Source organism: Tympanuchus pallidicinctus, unplaced genomic scaffold (genome assembly GCF_026119805.1).
Source record: "Tympanuchus pallidicinctus isolate F22 unplaced genomic scaffold, pur_lepc_1.0 scaffold4, whole genome shotgun sequence".
Classification (NCBI taxonomy): domain Eukaryota; kingdom Metazoa; phylum Chordata; class Aves; order Galliformes; family Phasianidae; genus Tympanuchus; species Tympanuchus pallidicinctus.
The window spans coordinates 17,303,820-17,325,958 of NW_026294758.1; the positions used below are offsets into that span (position 1 = coordinate 17,303,820).

Genomic DNA, 22,139 nt, shown 5'->3' on the forward strand with positions numbered 1-22,139 from the left:
AAATTTATTAATGTTCCAAGAAAATGAGAACGATGCTGCAACACGAGGCCACGAGGCTATATCCACTCTTTAAATGAGTAATATGCAGTAAAAGGAGTCCACATTGTATATCTACAATTAAAAAAAAAAGCCTTGAGCAGAGTAAGTAAATAGTCTTAAAAATGAGAAAGCCAGCAAACAATGACCAAACTAAGTATGGGAACAACGGCCACATTGTTTATATAAAAATAGGAATAATATGAAAAACAAATATAAAGTATACATTCAATTCATTAAAAAATAATTTATTTTCAATAAATATAAGAATTGAATACACAGAATATTTGTCTGAAGTCTAGCTACTTTCTCTTCTCTTTTTATGTTCTTCCACATAAATATTCAGCCACAAGTACATGTGAGAGAATTCCTAAAGCCAGAGGATGGATGATGTTTCAAAGGAAAGCCCTAAGGTCACATTTTACTACACCACCTTATGAAGAATATGAGCTGCTCCTTCTTAAGCCACCACAGTTTGCTGAACATATCTTGCTTAGACTACAAAATGGTGAATCATAGGGTAATATACTTCAGTTCTATTCAACATCTGCATAACTGACGCACCAATCCATGGCATAAGAGAAGATTTTGTGCATGTAAACCAATGACAGACTTCTGCCCAACCATGGGTTTTGACTGTCAGTATCCCCTGAATTCTTAGATAGCCATATAAACGCTCATTGTGCCAAAAAACAGACGATGAAGCATTTGAGCACTTCTGGCTTGTATGAAGAACAAGCATCCAGCAATAGCAAAGAGAGATCTTTCAAAAACACTTCATAGAGCCACACGACTTACTATATATGATTATTTTGAACTGTTTACGTTTTCTTGGGTCTGGACTGAGGTTATCTTTTTCCTGTACAAAGAAACACTGTTCAAACCCAGTGAAATATCTGGAAAAGGTATGTTGTTTCCAGGGCAATTCTAGAGAGGCATAAATCACTGCAGCATGTTGGGACGAGGGTTATGCCTACCAAGCCTTGTTCTACACTATCAAGCACCTTAAAGGGAAAGAGGTCTTTGGATCTGATGACAGCACAACAGACCTTATGGTTACACTAACTCCTGCAGAAGACTCCATGGTTGCTTCAACACCTGCAACAGGTCCTGCAATTCAATCAAAGAAAGAATCTTTGGCAGTATCAGTCATACACACACACACACACACACAAAAGCTGTATAAGTCAGCTTCCTTAGTAAGGTCAGAAACTCCTGCTAGAACTAGGATAGAAGATGATGAGGATGAATCAGGGCCATCTCGAGGATGGGAGGAGGAGCAAGAGGAGTCAGAACTCAAGAACACCTGATCCCCAACTCTCAGTGAGCGCAAGATAGACAAAAATTCTTCAGATATAACCCAGATGAGCATACTGTCAACTGGTTGCTCCAATGCCGGGATAACAAGTCCAATAGCCTGCACTTAGTGGGCAGTGAATCCAGGCAGCTGGGATCCCCTTTTAGGGAAGAGGGTATTGGCAAAGCAGTTGGAAAAGGGACATAAGCCTTCATCCTATGAAAGTTACTGTTTTCCGCCATGAAGGAAAGATATCCTTTCAAGGAAGATCTGGTACGTTTCCCAAGTAAGTAGACCACGTAGAGAAACACATCCAGTACCTGAGGGGATTACTTGTGCTGGAGGTGATGTGTAACATTGACATGGATGAAGATCATTTATTGCAAAATGACAACAGGTGCCCATGATCTATATTGCAAAAATTTGTATAAAATGTAGTATCACTGTATGCCAGAGCACTCACAGCAATGGACTTAAAAGATAATGAAAAACTAACAGTGATTGAAGTAGCTAGCCTACTTCATCAATATAAAGATTTCTCTTTCTCCCTGTGGACCTGTGTCCTGTGAAGACACTGGGAAGTTCCAGCAATTCAAAAATAATACGTCTTACTCCCTACCTGTTATAGCCCAGTATCTCGACTACTAGAAGGAAGTACTCCTCTGCCATAAGGAGGGGACATACTGGGTACACGCTGCGAGGCACCCTGCAGTTTACCTGCATGGCTATGGAGAAGGTCTGAGAAAGTGGGATGGAAAAATGACCTCACAGATATGAGACTTGCAAGGAAGAACAATTGAGAAAGGGGATTCTTTCCAGGGAAATGGCTGCTCCAACTTCCAGTGGGCAATCTCCAGGACAGAGAAGATGGTCTGATCCTATCTGTGAGGTTGGAAGTGAGCCTTTTAGTCTGCATTTGTGACAAGTTTGTGATGAATAAAATAAACAGGACTAGAGGGGTCTTGCCTCCAGCCAGGTAGAGGGACTATCACGTTTAGTGTGGATTTGAACATCAGAACCACAGCAGTATGAGATTCTAGTGGACACTGGTGTGCTGCATACTCATTGCTACCACAGTAGTGCACAGGTAGAAATATCACACCAACCAATCTAATCATCAATTGGAAAGCCAAGGATTAATTGGCAAGACTCATTTATCCTTTAACAATCCCATTAAGCCAGCACAAAAGACCACTGGAGAGCAGAGGATAACAGTGTACTACCGTGGCTTGAATGAAGTCACACCACTACAGAGCGCTGCTGTGCCAGACATGCTAGAGCTTCGATACAAACTGGAGTCAAAGGCAGTCAAATGGTAATTCACAACTGGTATCAGGCAATGCAGACCACAGTTTGCTTTTACTTGGAGGGTTATTGAGTACACCTGGAATTGAATATCTTAGGGACAGAAACACAGTCCCACCAATTGCAGTGGGCTGATTCAGACAGTGTATTGATGACATTCAGCAGTATATTGATGACATTAATATACTGTGGAGCAACATAGCAGAGGAACCTCAACCCTTCTTCATAGAAAAGGCACTCCAGCCCACAGATCATCTTAGTGGCCCTCCTCTGGACCTGTTCCAAGAGCTCCATGTCTTTCTCGTACTGGGGGCTGCAGGCCTGGTTGCAGTACTGCAGATGGGGCCTCACAAGAGCCGAGCAGAGGGGGACAATCAACTCCCTCTCCTTGCTGGCCACTCCTCTTTTAACACAGTCCAGAACACAGCTGGTTTTCCAGGCTGCAAGCGCACGCTGCTGGCTCATGCTCAGCTTCTTGTCTACTAGGACCTCCAAGTCCTTCTCTGCCTTCTCTGTCCCTCTGGATGGCTTCCCTTCTCTCCACTTATCTACTGCACCACTGAGCTTGGTGGCATCTGCAAACTTGCTGAGGGTGCACTTGATGACATCATCTGTGTCACTGATGATGTTGAAGAGCACTGGTCCCAAGACTGAGCTCTGAGGGCCTCCACTCTGATACGGAACCATTAATCACAACCCTTTGGCTGTGACGACCCAATCAGTGCTTAATCCACCGAACAGGCCATCCTTCAAATCCATACCTCTCCAGTTTACAGAGAAGGATGTGGTGAGGGACCACGTCAAAGGCCTTGCAGAAATCCTGGAAGATGACATCTGTTACCCCTCCCCCATCCATGATGCTGTCACTCCATCATAGAAGGCCATCAGACTGGCCAGGCATGATCTGCCCTTGGTGAAACTGTGCAGGCCATCTCAGATCATCTCTTTGTCTTGTATGTGTCTTAACATAGCTTCTAGGAGGATATGCCCCACAGTTTTCTCAGGCACAGAGGTGAGGCTCACCGGCCTGTAGTTCCCCAGGTCTTCTTTTCTCCCTTTCTTAAAAATGGGAGTATGGTTTCCCTTCTTCCAGTCATCCAGGACTTTATGGGACAGCCATGATTTTTCAATTATGATGGAGAGCAATGACATCAGCCATCTCTCTCAGAACTCTAGGACTTACTTACATACATTCAATTTCATGAGGAGGTCTTGGACATGTTCTACTTTTACAGTGGGACAGAATCCACTCCCCACACCCTGACCTAGAGGCTCAGGGTCCTGGCAGATATGGGAAGCCTGACCACCCAAGAAGACTGAGATAAAGCAGTCACTGAGTACCTCAGCTTTTTCTACATCTGAGGAAGCCAGCTCCCCATTACCTTTCATCAGAGGGGGAACATTCTGCTTGGCCAATCTCCTGCCTATATATCTGTAGAACCCCTTTGTGTTATCTTTCACATCCCCTGCCAAGTTCAGCTCCATCTGTGCCTTGGCTTTCCTAATCCTATCTCTATACACACAGACAACAGCCCTGTATTCCTCCCAGACTACACAGCCCTGCTACTTCCTGTATACTTTCCTCTTTTCCTTGCAAGTCCTAGCACAGCCTTTTCAAAGATAGTTCATGAAGTAGGTTTTGGGCCAGTCGGGGCAGGACAAGATATAAAAAACATCGTTTACATCTGGCAAGAATGGCCCCAGTTGACGCCTACGACAGAAAGCAGCAGAAGAGAGTCAAGGTTGACTCCTACGGTTTTTTGAATTGGGGATGCAGAGGAACTTCCAGAGAATGGTAAGCAACATGCCTTGTTCAATTCAGGTTCCTGTCATATTGCAGGAAAGTGTCAGAGGTGGAAGGCTGCTGCACGGAGCCCTTCATGAGAAGATGAAACTGGCCACTGTGGCCTGAATTAAGCAAGGTGTTATTCTATACCACATAACATCACATGGAAGACCACAATTGTTAACTGTTTCCACCTCTTTCCATCATTCCGCTTGGAGGGAAAGCGAGTGAACAGATGTATAGTGCTCAGATGCATGCCAAGTAAAACCTTAACTCTTCAGTAACTAAGGAAGTGTGGAAGACAAAAAATCTAATACATTCAGCAATACATGAGTTTAATCCTTACTAAAACTGTTACACTAATGAAAGCAGATAAGTCATGAGGCACAGGAAGATTATGAATGACATGCCATGTTTCCATGGCAACATTATACAGCCCTTCTTAGAAAAATACTCAATTTTGGTGGTTTCGGGTGCAGAACTGCACACCCCCTTTCCTTAGGCTTCAATGTAAGTAGCAATGCTAGCTTTAGAGGACAGCTGAAACTGTTCTTTCCATTGGGCTTAGAGGTTATGACTGTTCAACACACTGTTTTGCACTGTCTGAGAACTGACAATTTCATCTGTTCTTCTCAAACTGGTATTAAAACTCCTAAAACATTACCAAATGAATTGGTAGAAACTGGAGTCATTTTCACACTGAAAAGTAACTGTATATGCTCTGTTGTTTTTATGTCTAGTACGCCCACACCACCTCTACAGAAAGCCCAAGGAAATACTAGTAGCATCAAAATATCTAGTAAATAGCCACATATTTTGTTAATTAATCAAGCTTCAACACTCTACTTCATGTAGAGGCTTTCAGTATCTCCTAGAAATGAGAGAAGACCAACCAATTCATCCTTAGCTAGAAATGACAGTGCACCAGTTTTGCACCCACTGGTTCACCTGAAGGAGAAGAAAGATAAATAACAGCATAACATAATATTTTCTGATTTGCTTAATCACACCGATGTTCTAGACTGAACACATACTGAAGTCAAATTGTACTCTTAACTTGCACCTTAAGCCACACAGTAAAAGCGAATATTACCGTTGCATTAGCAGGCAACTAATTCTGAAATAGCTTTTGTTAAATGACTGCATCCTCACTAGATATTTCTTAAAATATTATAATTAAAAGCATCATTCTATAGAGAAAAACAATAAAAACAAAGTACACTAATACTTATATGCATACATGCAGATACACTGCATTTTACATACATATGCAGTTTACATACCTCTCCAAGAGCTTCATAGCGCTTCTGGTTCCATCTGTGCAAATCTTCACGATAGTTAAATACAAATGGTTCCCCAGTTTTTGCATGTCTTAACTGCCCTTCTGAAAAAGAAACAATATCACTACATTTTAGAGTACTTCTTCACTAAAAATAAAATACACTACACTGCTGACAATTTCAGAAGTCTCATATTTAAAAATCTGGATATTATGAATTCCTTCTGGTTTTTTTTGGTATGCCTGAGGAAGCCAGCTCCCCATTACCTTTCATCAGAGGGGGAACACGTTCCTTGTCCAGTCTCCTCCTGCCTATGTATTTGTAGAATCCAATCCAAAGATATATAGTATTGTTTATTTAGCTAAATACAAGTGATGATAGTAAAATTACATGCAGGTATCAAGTGTCACAGTGTTTCGTAAGAAATATTAAGACTCAACCTGCTATGGATGAGGAGTGAAATATAAACATTTACAGATCAAATACTGGTCAGCTACATCAGCTAGGTGATCAAATTGTAGCTACAAACTGCCTACCTCAAAACCAGTCATATTTTCGAAAGAAGTGTGAGAACAAATTGGACTAATGACTGGAAAGAAACACTTATTTTCAAAATTAACATATCACTGAACCACAACATTGTCGGAGTTTAAAGGGACCCTAATGATGATGGGGACCAACCCCCCTGCAAAGCAGGCCCCTACAGCAGGCTGCACAGCTAGGTGCCCAGGTGGATCTTCAGTATCTCCAGAGACAGAGAATCCACAATCTCCCTGGGCAGCCTGTTCCAGTGCTCCATCACCCTCACTGCGAAGAAGTTCCTTTACATACTGGTGTGGAACTTCCTGTGCTAAAGTACGTGGCCATAAAACATTTCTGTTAATCTGAAAAAAACTCAAAAACCAAAAAAACCCGCCCTTGTCCACATTTAAGGTAAGGATCTGTATTCCTGACACAGTATCAACAAGTAGGAAATCTTCGTTAGAATACACTGAAATCATAACACTAGAACAAAGCAGAATCCTCAGCCACAGCAAAACCACTTCGAAATTGTACATTCCAGTGTAACTTTCTGCAATTGTCCTTCTTTATAGAAAAAATTCAGTAGCACATCTGACCACAAATAAAGACTTTGACTGGGTTGAAATAACAGGAATAAAATGGCAGCCAATCAGGAAACAAGTTGCAGAAATGTTATCTTACAAGCAGTATTTCAGCTGATTAGAAAAAACCTCAAGTTATCTCAGAGCATTATAAAATTGCAGAGAATCAGAGAAATGTTTTTTTTTTTTTTAAAAAAAAGCAAGTATATCCTAGAAAGCTGAAATGTCTAAGCAACGAAAATAAGATTTAACAACTAAATGTTTTTAAACTGCTAAATCAGTTCATACATTTTCAAAACTTTTGAATGTTGATTCCTGGTGTTTTAAATGATATATTTAAGAGCTAATATCTCTTAAGATTTCTGCCTATAAGTCTGTTTATTTGGCATTTTTTTCAAATCTGTCTTACCTGATCTCCAGTTCATTTTCCATGCACTAGTCTCCAAGGAAATATTTCTACCCAATGTCACATCCCTGTCTTGGGTATTCATATTTTTATTTTTATATATTATATAAAATATTACATTTTATATATACATATAAAATATTTTTATATTTTCATTGTGACTCATTGCTCAGCTGTTCATTTTCAACTTGTTACTTTTCAATTATACTGTTCAATTCTAAATGAAATAGTGCTCTCCATAAGTAAGCTGGAATATTTATTTATTTATTTATTTATTTGTCTTTCTGGTACTCTTGTCCTCTCAAGATCCTCTCAATCTCATAAACATCATCTCTATTTTTCCCATCACAAAAATAAAAACAAACATGTTTATAATTAAAAAGTATAAGACCAAATATATTTATCACTTGTATAAAAGCAAAAGAGAGATCTTTTTCACCATACTGACCAGCAGTGTACATAACAGTGTCTGCTACATTCTCTGGAAATCACTCATCCTGTAAAGTTAGTGTTGGAATATTCAGTAACATTATTTTAGAACATCATTCACCAAAATTCAAATTTCAGCTCTTTTTATCAACCATATATGAACCATTAACTCTGAAGTCAGTAAGGAAGACAGTAGACACTGTGCAGATCTAAAAATAAGGAGCTGAAAAGTGACAGAGCTGAACCCCTCCCATCAAAGACAGAGCATCACTTTCATGACACTTTTAGTCTCTAAGTACCTTCCTGTGAAAGCCATCAGGGTATTAAAAAGCTAAGTGTTGCATAAATGACTATCATTTAAAGGAAAGCTCTTTTTTCCTTTAAAAGTGGAAGATGTAAGACAGGCAGATTTAGAAACTAAAGTTCCTCTGTTCACAGAACAGACACTGCAAAGAAGTAGAATTGTAAATGTCCCCATTTGTCCTACAGGTTTCAAACAATCTTGAAAGAGCCCTCTTCCTGAAGTCTGGTATTACTTTAGCTCAGTGGCTTATCTCTCAGCTGGATTTTAAAATGTATGCTCTGGAAATCATAAATATTACTGCTCATTTAACATATAGATTCAGCTAGCTAATCTGACTTTCAGTCACAGAAATTATCTGTAATGTAATAATCTATTAAAAACTATGACCTACAGAAGAGCCAGCCTATCACACTGCTCATTTGCCAGTCACTATAAATATATGTGTTGTACAGTATTGTAGAAATCGAGAGATTTGATGGTAGTTTCATGAAATAAAAAAAATATATATATATTACTTAGGTAGATTTACAAGGCTGTTATCCTACAGCTTAAAATTTTACTCTTAAAAGAAAACTGTAGAGTTCTAGTAATGATTTATAATGTATAATTAAACTGCTGATAACCTCTCAACATAATTTTAAGGATAGCATATATGACTTACTTTCATTAAAAGTGTACTCAAATCCTTCCAGAGTATCAGGAAATTCAAGTGGTGGCTCATCTTTTTTCATCAGTTCATCCAAGTCTATTCTAGACAATAAATCTAAAAAAGGAAAAGAAAAATTACATTATACATGCTATGTCTTCTTTATTTAGTTATAATCGCTGAAAAAATCAGTTTATTAAGATTACCAGTTCTTAAAGACAGAAGGACAACCTACACAATACTAAACATATAACTTAATTATTGGAAATTTTCCTCCAGCTTCAATACCTCTGCCTCCTCTACAGCAAATTTATTTATTTATTTACCTGTCTATCTCTAATGCTGAGCAAAAAATGTCCAGAAACAGACACCATCAAAGACACAACGATTTGTTTCAATCATTTGTTACACTTAATGTTAGAAATCTGTCTCTGGTTTCTAGTATGCATCATATTTTTACCATTAATTCATCCAGTTTCAGTATCATGGCACTGATACATTCCCTGCTTGAAGAGCTCATATTATCAAATGCATGCTGTCTCACAGCCATCTACAAGCTGCAATTATAACACTTGTTACCCCTCCTTTTCATTCCCCAACAGACTGTGCAGTCTGAATCCTTCTCTTGACCACGATCCTTTAATAATTCCCAAGGCAAAGAAAATAATCATCAATTTAATAGCATGCCATGATATGTACATTCCTTTCAGATTCCTTGTTTTCTAAGATGATGTATCCTGATACAGCCTGTATTCATTAATAAAAGAACACTAAAATAAAGCCAACCTGCATACTTCAACTCTATATTTTAGGATTTAGAATTAACCAGCAGCAAGAATACAGGAACATCTTTTGCTTACTTCTAAGATATGAATGCATAAAAATAGTGGTGTACTATCATCTCCTCACTGCTCATCATGTACACAAATATTATCCTTTTAACATACTTTCTGATCATTAAAATACGATGATTAATAAAATATCAGCACAAAATAATTGAGCAAGGTTTCACTGAAAAATATTTCCCTACTTTTCCATACATGATTTTGAAAACCATGTAAATATTCAGTTCAGACGTGCTACACTGATTTTGTACTATTATGAATATAATTTCAAATATTATCAGTGAAATGCCTTAAAAATTCTAAGTACATTTATTTATTACCTTTACCATCTAAATTCGTATCTCAAAGAAAATACAACTGTTTTGAAAGGCTCATTTCTTTAAACTTGCTTTGTTTGACATTAACCACCCTTATATCTCTTAATAACTCCAAATAATTATTTAAGTAGGCTCTGTATGACTATTTTTTTATTAGTCTTGCAGCCAGTAACGATCTTGTAAGTCACCCCCATTATCTAAGCCTAGCATTGACACACAGGGCAAGGGATGTGTCCCCCTCTGCTCTGCTCTTATGAGATTCTATCTGCAGTACTGAGTCCAGGCCTAGGGCCTCCAGCAAAAGAATAATGTAAAGGTATTAAGAGTGGGTCCAAAGGAGGGCCGCAAGTATGATCAGAGGGCTGGACCACCTCTCCTATAACGACAGGTTAAGGAAGTTGGATTTGTTCAGTCTGGAGAAAGCTCCAGGGAGAACTCACTGCAGCCTTCAGTACTGAAGGTGAGCTTATAAGCAGGAGGAGGAATAACTTTTAGTGAGATCTGATTGTGACAGGACAAGGAAGAATAGCTATAAAATGAAAGTGGGGAGATTTAAATTAAACATTAGAAGAATTTTCACTCAAAAGGTGGTGAGGCCCTGGCACAGCTGCCCAGAGAAGCTGTGGTGCCCCATCTCTGGAGGCACTGAAGGCCAGGTTGGATGGGGCCCTGGGCAGCTGAGTTGGTGGGGGGCAGCCCTGCCCACGGCACAGGTGCTGGAACTGGGGGGGCTTAATGTCCCTTTCAACTCAAGCCATTCTATGATTCTATGAAAACTGCCTGAATTCAACTGTCCTGAATTCTAAGTGAACAAACCAAGGAACTGTCTTCAGCTGATCTGACACTCATTCCAGCCTCCATACAACTGTTTCCAACTCCTCCCTCCCTAAGTTATTTCACTGGGTAAAGTTGGAGAATCCTTGTAACTCTAAAATCTCTCAAACTCATATTGTGGTGCCTAAGCATCACTGTGGTATCTAAATAGCTATACAGTAATTGGAGGTTGTCTAGGAGATTTCTAAATGCGGCTTTTAAAAACCACAGCTCACTTTTTCAGCAAATCTGTTTCATCAAATCTACCATGGGACAGGAAGTCCTCGACATTCCATTTACATAATTAATCTTCAGCTTGTTCTTCTGGATTGTCCTTTGAAAGTTCTTAGCAAGTCACTCTGGTTCTCAACCAAATAACAAAATGATAAAGAAGAAAAAAAACAGTAACTTAGTCAAATAGCTTTTTTTTTTTTTTTTGCTACAGGGCACAAAAAGCACTCCCTTTCTTCCTCTGTATTTTCACAGTGTGAAGATAACCAAAATAGTCAGTAGCACTTTATCTGTTCTTAGGGAAGAGACTCCAGACACACCTGCACAATCTAAACGCACCAGAATTTTCATGTCTTCTTGATTGGAAGCATGTTTACAAAGTGTCAGTTACCATATGTAAAGAACTCACCTCTTGAGTACCAAAACCAGTGTAATATAGGTTGCTCTGAAAAGTAATGCCTCCTATTTATTTCCATAGACACTACAATAGATACAAAGAGCACAACAACATTATTTGATAAGACCAAATTCTCAGCTACAAAGCACGTTTTTCAACACAGTCATCACCAGCAACTATGCATTTTTGCCAGTAATGGACAAGAGCCTGCAAGCCCCACTCAAAAATCTATTCCAGTGAAGTTGACTCACTGTTTCACAGCTGATACAATGGCATCACTGACAGGAAAATGTTGCCCATGCAGTCCATCTTTCAATGCCCCAAACAGTTGGAAGTCAGAAGGTGCCTACTTGTCCTATACAGTAGGTGTGGTGGGTCAGTCCAGCCAAAATTGATGATGTGCTCTACAGTCTTCAAACTGGTACAGGGCCTTACATGGTCATATTGGAAGAGAACGGTTGTCTTCTTCTCCAGTATGATTCTGGAAGTTCAAGCCTTTATTTTAGTGTTGCATCTTGACACTGGTAATGATGTGTTCCAGGAACCTGTCACTTTCAGTCTCATGTGGATTCCTTCATCCCCAGGCTGGATATGGCTCTGGTCAGCCTGGTCTAGTGGCTGGACACTCTGCAGCAGGGGGATTGAAACTAGATGATTCTGGAGGTACTTTTCAACCCAGGCCATTCTATGATCCTACGATCTGGGTTCAATAGGTACTGACAAACTTTGTCGTTTCTGTTCTTGTGTGAGCATTCCTAGGATGCACATTGTGCAAATTTTGCAATATTCCATTGTTTACAATGAACTGCAGCCAATACTCAGCTCTGTACAAAGTTCCTTGCTTATAGTCCACTGACTTGTGCAGATGAGCTATCAAGCTTCATTTCACAGTGTGGCAGTTGTGTGTGGCCAACAGAAACACTGCTCATCTTTCCTGTCATTGTTCTGCTGCTGAAACACACAATCCAGCACCTCACTGTGCTCACATCCACAACTTGGACTCCATCAGCATTCAGCAAATGTTAATGAATGCCAGTGAGTGCCATTTTTTCAGCATGGAGCAATTCAGTGACACTCCTTTGTTCCGTAAGCCCTTCAAAGTCAGACACCATTTTACTATACTGCCCGTCTGCTGCCGTCTGTCACATGGCAACAACATGTAAAGCAATATCAATAGGAAGGTTCAATCACTACTATCATACCACCAACATTCACCCCTGACATCATGGTCAACATAATAAACTAGGAGGCATTACTTTCAGAGCAGCCCTTGTAAATGACGTACATGAAGCGTATCTTCAGTATTTAAAGCAGCTCTTGATTTACATCTACAATCTGAGCCTCACAGGAAGACTTGAATTGGCCAGTGGTCCAAACACTGAACCACTCACCTTCCTGTGTCATTTTTCCTCTCACAACTAGCTAAAAGTGTGCTAGCAAGTTCTTAGATTCTCTCAAGATCTGATCAATTGTTCTTTCACTCTCAAATTCAATTACAGTATGGTTCAACAGAGCTCAGATTTGAGTGATTTGCAGGGGTCCTTCTTTCTATAGCTTAGTAGGAGTTCACCAGGGCACATGAAGAAAATCACACCTCCCACTAAGTTTAAATTTTTAATTATTAGTCATTTCTTAAGGCACTTAAGGGGAATAGCTTTAAACTAAAAGAGATGGGATTTATGTTAGATGTTAGCAGGCATATTTTTAATCAAAAGGTGGTGTGGCACTGGCTGCCCAGGGAAACCCCAGTAGATGCCCCATCCTTGGAGATGTTCCACACCTAGCTGGATGGGATCCTGGGCAGCCAGATAAAGCAGCTGTCACTCCTGCCCACAGCAGGGAGTTGGAACTAGATTATCCTTAACGTCTCCTCCAATTTAAGCCATTCCCTGACTCTCTGATTCTTGTGTAATAATCCTTAATAGACAATCAAATTAAAGTCAAGTTTAAAATTGAGGTTTTACTTTTCCAAACATTAAGTAAAATTTCCTGAGCATACGTTCAACAAAATTAGTACAGATTTGAATAAGTAACACACAGGTTGTCACCAAGCCTTTCTCAAATGCACAATTCTAAATTAAGAAACACTATCTTCTATCACTGTATAACAGAAGACATATTTCTAATAACATATCTGTGCAAGTCCATTCTCTAAAAATGTCATCTATTGCATTTATTCTTCCCCTTAAGAAATCTACTACATAAATCACTTAGATTGTGTGATTTTTGTTCCTAAACATAAAATACAAAGAAAATTCTTTAAAATCAGTACAGATATAAATGTCCTGAAAATGGTTTCCCTGCTAACATACCACAGTTAAAGGGATTTTTAAAAGCTGTAATACGGATAGTTAATTCTAAAACATAAGTGGCACAAAAATTAAATTATACCTTCCAGAAAATAAGATCACAAAAGTACCAAAGGATAATTATGAAAATTATAAAATTAATGGATTTCTTACTCTGCTACTGCTTACCACAGACCATTATTTTTAAATCATCTTATAAAACTATTGAAAATGGACGTTACACACAAAGTCTAATCGTCTCGTCCAGTACTGCAATTCCGAGATTCTAACCCACAGCAAGATCAAAGTACTTTCCATTCCTTAATATTAATAACTGTTTCTGAAAATTCTGTATACGTGAAAAGAAGGCAAAAGTATTCATACCCTTTAATGCAGTAGTCTTTTCTTTTTCATCAGGGACTCCTTGCTGGAGTTGAGCCATCATTACCCAAGCTGTCAGCAGATTTAAAATACTAAAATATAAGTGCATCTATCTTCAAATGACAATCTGAAAACCAACAAGTTAAACATTAATAAATTTGACTTTAAGGGATCTTATTTCTTAACACATATATAAACAGAACTGCACATAAAACAGGACTCGTTTCAAAAACAAAGCTTCCCTGAGTATAAGAACCAGCATACGAAGTAAAATTTAAATAGACTTTTTCCTCTTCTTCAAAATGTATACTGGACAAAGTAGAGTGTCATCACACTATCACAGATTTAGAAGTTTCACAATGTAGTGTAACACAAACTCCTCAATCATGTCGGGTCAAAGATTCAAATTCACAAGAATAAATACCAACTTCGCCCTAATACTGAAGGGACGTTGATTTATTCAACAGTCATTTATTGCAAATTTAGAACAAGATCAGTAAATGATTAGCTTTTTGGAGAAGCACAACACTTGAAAGGCCACAGTAGAAAATACAAACAAAACCAAACATAATTAACAGAACTTCCAAAATCTATGCAGATTTTTCTACTACAATTACTTAGATTTAATTATTCGTGCTGTATCTTATAGCTTTCAGTTTTTACTAAAATTATAATAAAGAGTATATAGCTCAAAACCATTATCTCCACTGAAATTTATCCAGTAAATGTCCAGGTACAGACTAGGTGTCAGTATCCATACAAAATGGGCGTCTAAATTTTTTCCTAATGCACAGAAGGCAACCCAGACATTCAAATCTGCAATCCCTTTCATCTTGAATCTGACACCAAGGGAGCAAACTACCAAATCACAACCATTGCTTCTCCCTTTTCAATAAAAAGACTTCTATGCATTGGGTTCTTTTTTCCTTCATCCTTTTAGTTGTTTCATCTGTCAGTCCTGAACAATTTGTTTAACTCTTTTCCACAATCTGTACTTCATCATGGGCGAACCTGCATGAACTGCATCCCTGCAGCAACCTGCAACTTTCAAACAAAAAGCAATACGATTTACCCACTGTTCTAATGACTCCCTGAGAGTTGCAACCATAAAGAATTTCAAAATGTTTTTTAAGTAGTTCATTGTAAGAACAGCAGAGAAAAACAAAAACAAAAAAACAACAAAAACTTGGTAAGGACAGAGTAGCAGAGGATGAAAGTGTCTTTTCTTCACAGAAATTATTACATTAAATTAGAGAAATATTACCCAAAACATTTTCTTGTAGATTAAGGAATAAAATAACATAAGAAACTGATAGTTACTAACTAAGGAGATTTTTTTTTTTTTAAGTTGCTGTTCAAGACAGTTTAACAATCTATTCTAATAAAGTTTCACCAAGGTTAGAATTTGATGCCTTGCTTGGTGGTTCCAACAAAGCTGCTGTGAAATGAGAATGCGCTGTCCAAGTCTCTTATAAGTAAACTTCTACTTCGACTATGCACTTTAAAAACAATAAAATAAAATGGTACAACTCTACACGATTAAGTTAAAATGGCCATCTTGTAGCTAATACTTTATCATGCTAGCAGTGACAACACAAGTAATGAATAAAAAGGACAGGAAAGCCACAGCTTTTTTTTTTTCCTATTTTCTGTCATATAACATATTCAATATAAATATTAAAATGGCTCGACATTGATTAGCATGCATGGATTTTTTGAACTACGTTTCTCAGATGCTTCCAAGTAGTTCACTGACAAGATGATCAGATAGAGTATCTTGCCCATCATCAGTCTGTATATTTGCAGCATAAAAACATATACATTCCAGTTAGTCACATCAGAAAACGAACAAAATCATTCCAATTACATTTACTGAAATTGCCAGAAAGTGACAGTGACACTGATTTGTGATAAGTCAGGTGAAAGTTATCCTTCAGTAGTCCTCCTTACAGGACATCTGAAAATTCATAATTGAATATAGTTCAGTTAATGCAGCCACAAGTCACAAACAAGTGTTTAAAAACATGTTATTCACCAGCTTAAGTAATACAGAATTTATCCACACAGATTCACCTTCATAAAATAATCCCCACTAATTACTCTGAAAAATCAATGCAGTGACAAAGAATTTCAGCCATTTTTGTTCTTCCAATATATACCTGGTAACCTATGGAGATCTGGTCACTAAGGAATGACCAGATAACTTACAGGCTCACTATTAAATTTAGAAGCACCAATTATAAATAAATAAATCTCAATTTAACTTTGGAATAGAATTTCTAGTTCTTTTTGTCAAAGTAAAAAAAAACTGTTACAGCAGCCACTGGAGGGAGGACTTGATATTAAAATGAGGATGAAACAAGCACACAGAATTTTATGTATTGTTTGCAAGAATTCAATTGAAACACTCACTGATATTAGTTTAAATGACAAACAGAAGAAATTGGATGAGAGGGCTGGATTTCCTTTCTTTCACAAATAGATGTTGAATGAGCTGGAGACTGATGGTCCAGAAACAAACAGTGGAAACATTACAGAGCTCCCTGAATACTTACTCAGTGCAGCTAATTAGATGATCCCTTTATAAAACATCTTCTATTTGTTTGTTCCAGTAGCTAAGACAAGCACATGACCTAAAGACAACAGTTATTGTTTCCATGAGAACTTACATTATTTTCCAAGTGTCTTGCCTTTGCAATCAAACTTCAGTGATCTATCAGAAAATATATTACACATATTCTTCAACCTCAATGTCTAGCAATACTGAATATCATTTGGCATCATAAATATTTTGGCTTCGCATGAGACAGGAAGCATTTTCACTAGACTCCTATTAATACAACTGGTGGATTCACAAATGATCACTGAGTTTCAAAAACAAAATAGACTTTTGCACATTATGGTAATATGTACACGTATTTCATGATCTTTTTAGTGAAGTAGTACCAGAAACCTGGATCTTGACAGTGCTTGATTTGGAAACGAGCAGTATCAAAGTATATGTTCTACTGTATTCTGACTCTGAAACAAATGCAAATAAATAGATTTTTAGACACTTCTTTTTCCAGCTAGAAACGCAGGGAAAAAAAAAAAAAAAAAAAAAAAACCACAAACAAAAAACACAAAACAAACAAACAACAAACAAAAAACCTAAAACTTTGTATAAGATTTTGCCCTCTACATTAGCGATAGTTGAAATCAAGTCAATGTTTTGTGGTACAAATATTCCATGTAAAGGACATAAATAACTGCAATGCTAACTCATTACAAGTGCACCACAGAAGAAAACACTGGCACTATCAGGAAGCAAAAATCCATATAGTTTATCTGAATATGAGTTATCAGAATGCCTGGTTACAGTGCTTTATTAGAAGACAGCTGAATTAGTCTTGCTTTTTGTAAACCGACATTTTAAGGAAAGGACGAGTAGGGATTAGACTAGTGCAGTGTTCCTGCTGAACCCAGTTTTACTTGAAATAGATATTTGGATGACAGCTGGGTTCTTATTTCTTTCTCTGTACAGGCTCAGAAAAAGCACAAAATACACTTTGTAATCTGTAGTTGGTTTTTTGTTTGTCTAATTCTATTTTATCCCTGCTTATAGGACATGACATTCAACATCAATAACATTGCTTCAATTAATGTTATACTTCACTTTCTTCTACTTATAAAGACCTTATTTTCTTACACGTTTCCCACACTTAAGCTCTGAAGGACAATTATTTCCAATCTGCTTTAGACTAAATGGTTTTGAGTAGGTTCAGCTAAAATGTCAACATCTTGTATATGAAGAAGGTTGAGAAGCAGTATCTTTTACTCAGTTTTGCTGTTAATGAGCAGCTATGGCATCTCCATGTTGCAGAGATCAGAAACTTTGCCAGAGGATCAATTTAGCATGCAGTGTGTGCCTCTTCCTTCTCCCCTTAGAGCCTGCCCAGATCTGCACAAATAAAACTTGCTTTTTGCACACATTTATTACAGACTTATTAAGACTTATCAGAATTTCCACAAAATTTACCTATTTGCCTAGAGCACACTCTGTACAGTTGCAGAAAACCAGAGGGAAGACACACAGGAGGAGAGAAATAAATGTTAGAAGAGCAGGATCTTTCACCACTTGAGTACAAATAAATTGGCAAGAATCCCAAGTCCCTGAATCTTGGTATATCTTCACATTCTAACAAATGGTGGTGGGATTTGCTGATAAAGTACAAGACTGCAGCTGCCACTAGAGTTTGATTTATTCCCACACGATCTACCTTCTAATATTATTTACCCTTAAGCTTAGTAGGCATTTTACTATGAGCTATATGCATTAATGCACCTATCATGTCAAGCAACATGGCTTCATGTGCTGAAATTCTAATTATTCTAGTTTAACATTCTTGAAATGTTGAAAACTACTTCCATAACCATATGCCTGTAGATCAAATAAACATGTTAAAAGGATACAAAAACAGGAAGCACAGCCTCAACATAGCCTCTGAGAGACTTACATGATGGTCTTACCGTTAACCAGCAAAAGGTTCAAAATGAGCATCTAAGAATTTTCTGCAGCAGCAACATCAAATGCTTAACACGGTACTCTCTAAAGCACTGATCTTCCATATATTTTAAGTGTGTAGAAAACCCCATTTCTTTGGAAGAGGCAGATGGGTAGTGTCTACTGAATCATGCAAGTAATTTTGGAGACAGAAAAAGCAATCCTGCAGCAGAGACACAAGAATGGTGCCTAGGATAATTCTGCTGAAGGAAAGAATGTGCTCTTACACGACTCAATTCCATTCAAACAAAATGTTCTCAGATAATTTCTTCCTGTACTTCTTTCATTTTCTGGGCGTTCAATCCGCTTCAATGCTCAGAACCAGGGATTGCAAGATTCCAGTGTTAAAACTTCGAAGAATCTTCCCTACTTTTTTCAAGCTCAGCACACCAGGTGAGTCTTTGCCGCTGAGAAGGGCAACAATTTCATGATCCCTCTTCTACTATCATCTACCACAAAAATGCCACCGAGAATCCTCTACACACAATATATGATAGGGAAAAATTCAAGGAATCCGTGTTGATGAAGAACTACTGCTCTGCAATTAAAGCCTCAAAAAAAATCCGTGTAATACATAGTAATGTTATATGCAGTATAAGATTTGCATTGTGTTGTTCCACAGTACACAGGACTACATATCAAGCAATGGGGACAAATAGAAATGTTGAAGAAACACAAATTTGGCAAACAGTTGTGTGCGAAATGGTCTTTTAATTACAGAATCATATTTTCTCACAGTGTACATTGCAAGGATAAGTAATATTGGCACAATATTACTTCATAATTGCCCTGTGACAGTTTATAAAAAAGAAAACTGTCTTGGATGAATTTTTAAGATGATTGCCTTAGACTGCTGGTTTTAACAGAATTCTGGCTTGAAAGATGGGGTGGAGAATACTGACTCTCAACAGCCTCATCTCTGTACATACTAAGTAGTTAGAGGACAAAGCCAGAATTTTTAATCTTTTTTTTTAATGTCAGCTTCTCTCAAGCAATCCCATGGGTCAGATGGGAAGGGAAAAAGGCCTCTAGAAACAGAAAAAGTCTAAGACTATTAAAAGAGCCTTCTCTTAGGAGAGACACCAAAGTAATTTGCAGGACCACTACAGACAAAGAGGGAGAGACTAGAAAATTCCCGGGAAATCATTTCTGCTTTGGCTACCATCAAAAGCTGCCTAGATATGTATGTATCTAGTACTTTAACTTTTTCTCCCCGTCCCTAACTCTGCTCTTAATAGTTTGACTTTCAAAAGAGCTACGTGCCATTAATTGAAGTCTCTTGAAAAGACAAATGACAAAGTAGCTGAAGACCCATTGAACACAGGCTGTTAGCCCAGATCCTAGCACACAGAAAGGTATTTTTAATCCTCGTGAAGACTCTCAGCTGAGAGGGAGCGCAAAAAGAGCCTAGGAAAGAATAAGGGGTGCCTCCAGCTTTCTGGGACACACCTCTGTATCTCCTCCCAAAAGGTGCACATGCAAAGAATTAACATCACCCAGACTATTCTGCTTCTAACAAAAATACAGCAGTATCTAAGACCAAAGGAAGCTATTCCAAATTAAATCATACACAAAAGAAATAAGCATGTGAGGCTACTGAAGATGTCATTTTATCATCAAGACCCGCTGCTTTGGTATCAGACACCCCAGAGTCTCACAGCGTATATACCTCTTCTTTGCAGCACTGTCTGCCCCAGTGGATCTACCCTACAGCTCTGCCCACCATTTCTTCTACCACAAGAGATTTCTCCCTTTTTTGGCGTTTTTCTCAGCTTTAGTAATATTGTACCTCATATTTCTTTGTCTGCTCCTCAACCTTAGAAGCAGCATATATTTTCTGGCCAACTGAACAGAGGAGTACTGCTTCATTTCAACCACCTATCATGCAAAGCAAATAGCCCTGTGAAACACATGAAGTCTACAAATTTGGTTCTGTGGGATTATCACTTACCAGCACCTCATTACATTATAAATAAATGATATGAATAACATAAACATATCATTCATTTAGTCCATAATTTAAGAACAACTTCATCTTAAAATTCTGATCAGCAGCTTTCTTTCGCTTTCTACTACAAAATAACAAAAAGGACGAAGATAAAGCAAGGCAAGTAGACATGCATCTTGTATAAACTTCAGAAAAATGTGGAAAAATATTCTACTAATTGCCTACTTTAGTAAGTACAATCAGACTTCTTTAGATAGCCCTGCTATTGCCTTGCCTCCAAGCTTTCTGTATCTGCCCAGAGTCAATCATGGCATCATGGAGCAGAGTGGTTTGGAAAAGATCTCTAGAAATCATCTGCAACAACCTTCTGTCACAAGCATGGCCTATTCATCAGGTAATCCAGCATAATGCCAAGATAAGCCTTCGCTATTTCCAGTAAGGGAGACTCCACTGCTCCTCTGCAGAACTTATTCTAATGTTAAATATTTCCAATAGATTTTCTTGTCCTTACATCCAGATGAAGTTTCCTGTCTCACCATACATCCTTATGAAAAAGAAACTTAAAAAGATAACTTCTTCACCATAAATACCTTCTAGAAATTGGATGACTGAGGAAATCATTCCAACTCTTCTCTCTGCTGAATATCCTTGAACCATTCTTCAAATGCCAAGTTCTCTAATCATCCTGGAGGCCACCTGCTATATCTACAATTTCACATCTGTCTTGAACTGAGGAGACAAACAAGATGAAGCACAGAATCACCAAGATTGGAAAAGACCTACAAGACCATCCAGTCCAACCATCCACTATCACCAATAGCTCTCACTAACCCATATCCCTCAACACAAAATCCAATCATTCCTTGAACACCCCCAGGGTCGGTGACTCCACCACCTCCCTGGGCAGCCTGGTGACTCCACCACCTCCCTGGCACTCCACTGCCTGACCACTCTTACAGAGAAGTAGTATTTCCTAATGTCCAGCCTAAATCTCCCCTGGCGCAGCTTGAAGCCATTCCCTCTAGTCCTATCACCAGTTACACAAGAGAAGAGGCCGACCCCCAGCTCACTACAACTCCCTTCAGGAAGTCATAGAGAGCAATGAGGTCTCACCTGAGCCTCCTCTTCTCCAGGCTGAACAACCCCAGCTCCTTCAGCCGCTCCTCATCAGCCCTGTGCTCCAGACCCCTCACCAGCTTTGCTGCCCTTCTTTGAACCCGCTGCAGGGCCTCAATGTCTTTCTTGCAGTGAGGGCCCCAAAACTGGACACAGCACTCGAGGTGCGGCCTCACCAGAGCTGAGTACAGGGGGACAATCACTGCCCTGTTCCTGCTGGCAACAAGGTATACCTGAGGTATGCTCCTACTGGTACAGGAGTTTAGTCAATTTGCCCTCATTGCCACAGAGGTACAGTTCTAGCCATGTACAGACAGCTGTCCAAAAGGTTCTCTAGTTCCTTTTAGTAGAGCTATATCCTAGCCAGGCATTACGAACCTGTGGTGCTGCTTGGAAATTACACCTGTGCACATTCACAGTGAAGTTGAGCAGCTGTAAGAAATGGTTTGTGTTAGCCACAAGTTTAAACACGCTGTCCTAACAGTAGCCATTCCAAACAAGCGCTAAAAAACTTTACCAATCATTCCAAGCAAAAACAATGAACTTCTTGGCCTATTTTGTGGAAAACATTACATTTTCTACCAGCTTGAATAAACTTTTACTAGGAGGACTGTCTTACTGTAGCCGCAGACTCTGTTGGCAAAGATCAGCCAAGCACCACCAAACTC

The 22,139-nt window shown here is 38.6% G+C and overlaps 1 protein-coding gene across 8 annotated transcripts in view; it reads right to left on the minus strand.

Moving 5' to 3' along the window:
• FAM172A (family with sequence similarity 172 member A) overlaps positions 1-22,139 on the minus strand; it is a 255,691-nt gene that overhangs the window by 221,286 nt on the left and 12,266 nt on the right. For 5 of the 8 annotated variants that reach the window (XM_052700345.1, XM_052700342.1, XM_052700347.1 and 2 more), the window contains exons 2-4: positions 13,868-13,991; positions 8,608-8,709; positions 5,708-5,808 (exon numbers count right to left, since the gene is read on the minus strand). In XM_052700345.1, the coding sequence (XP_052556305.1) occupies positions 5,708-5,808; positions 8,608-8,709; positions 13,868-13,973 (309 nt within the window). In that variant the 5' untranslated portion in view covers positions 13,974-13,991. Of the gene's footprint in view, positions 1-5,707; positions 5,809-8,607; positions 8,710-13,867; positions 13,992-16,419; positions 16,498-20,945; positions 20,965-22,139 lie in introns of those variants that run through there. The other 3 variants (XM_052700341.1, XM_052700340.1, XM_052700343.1) reach the window with 3 other exon arrangements.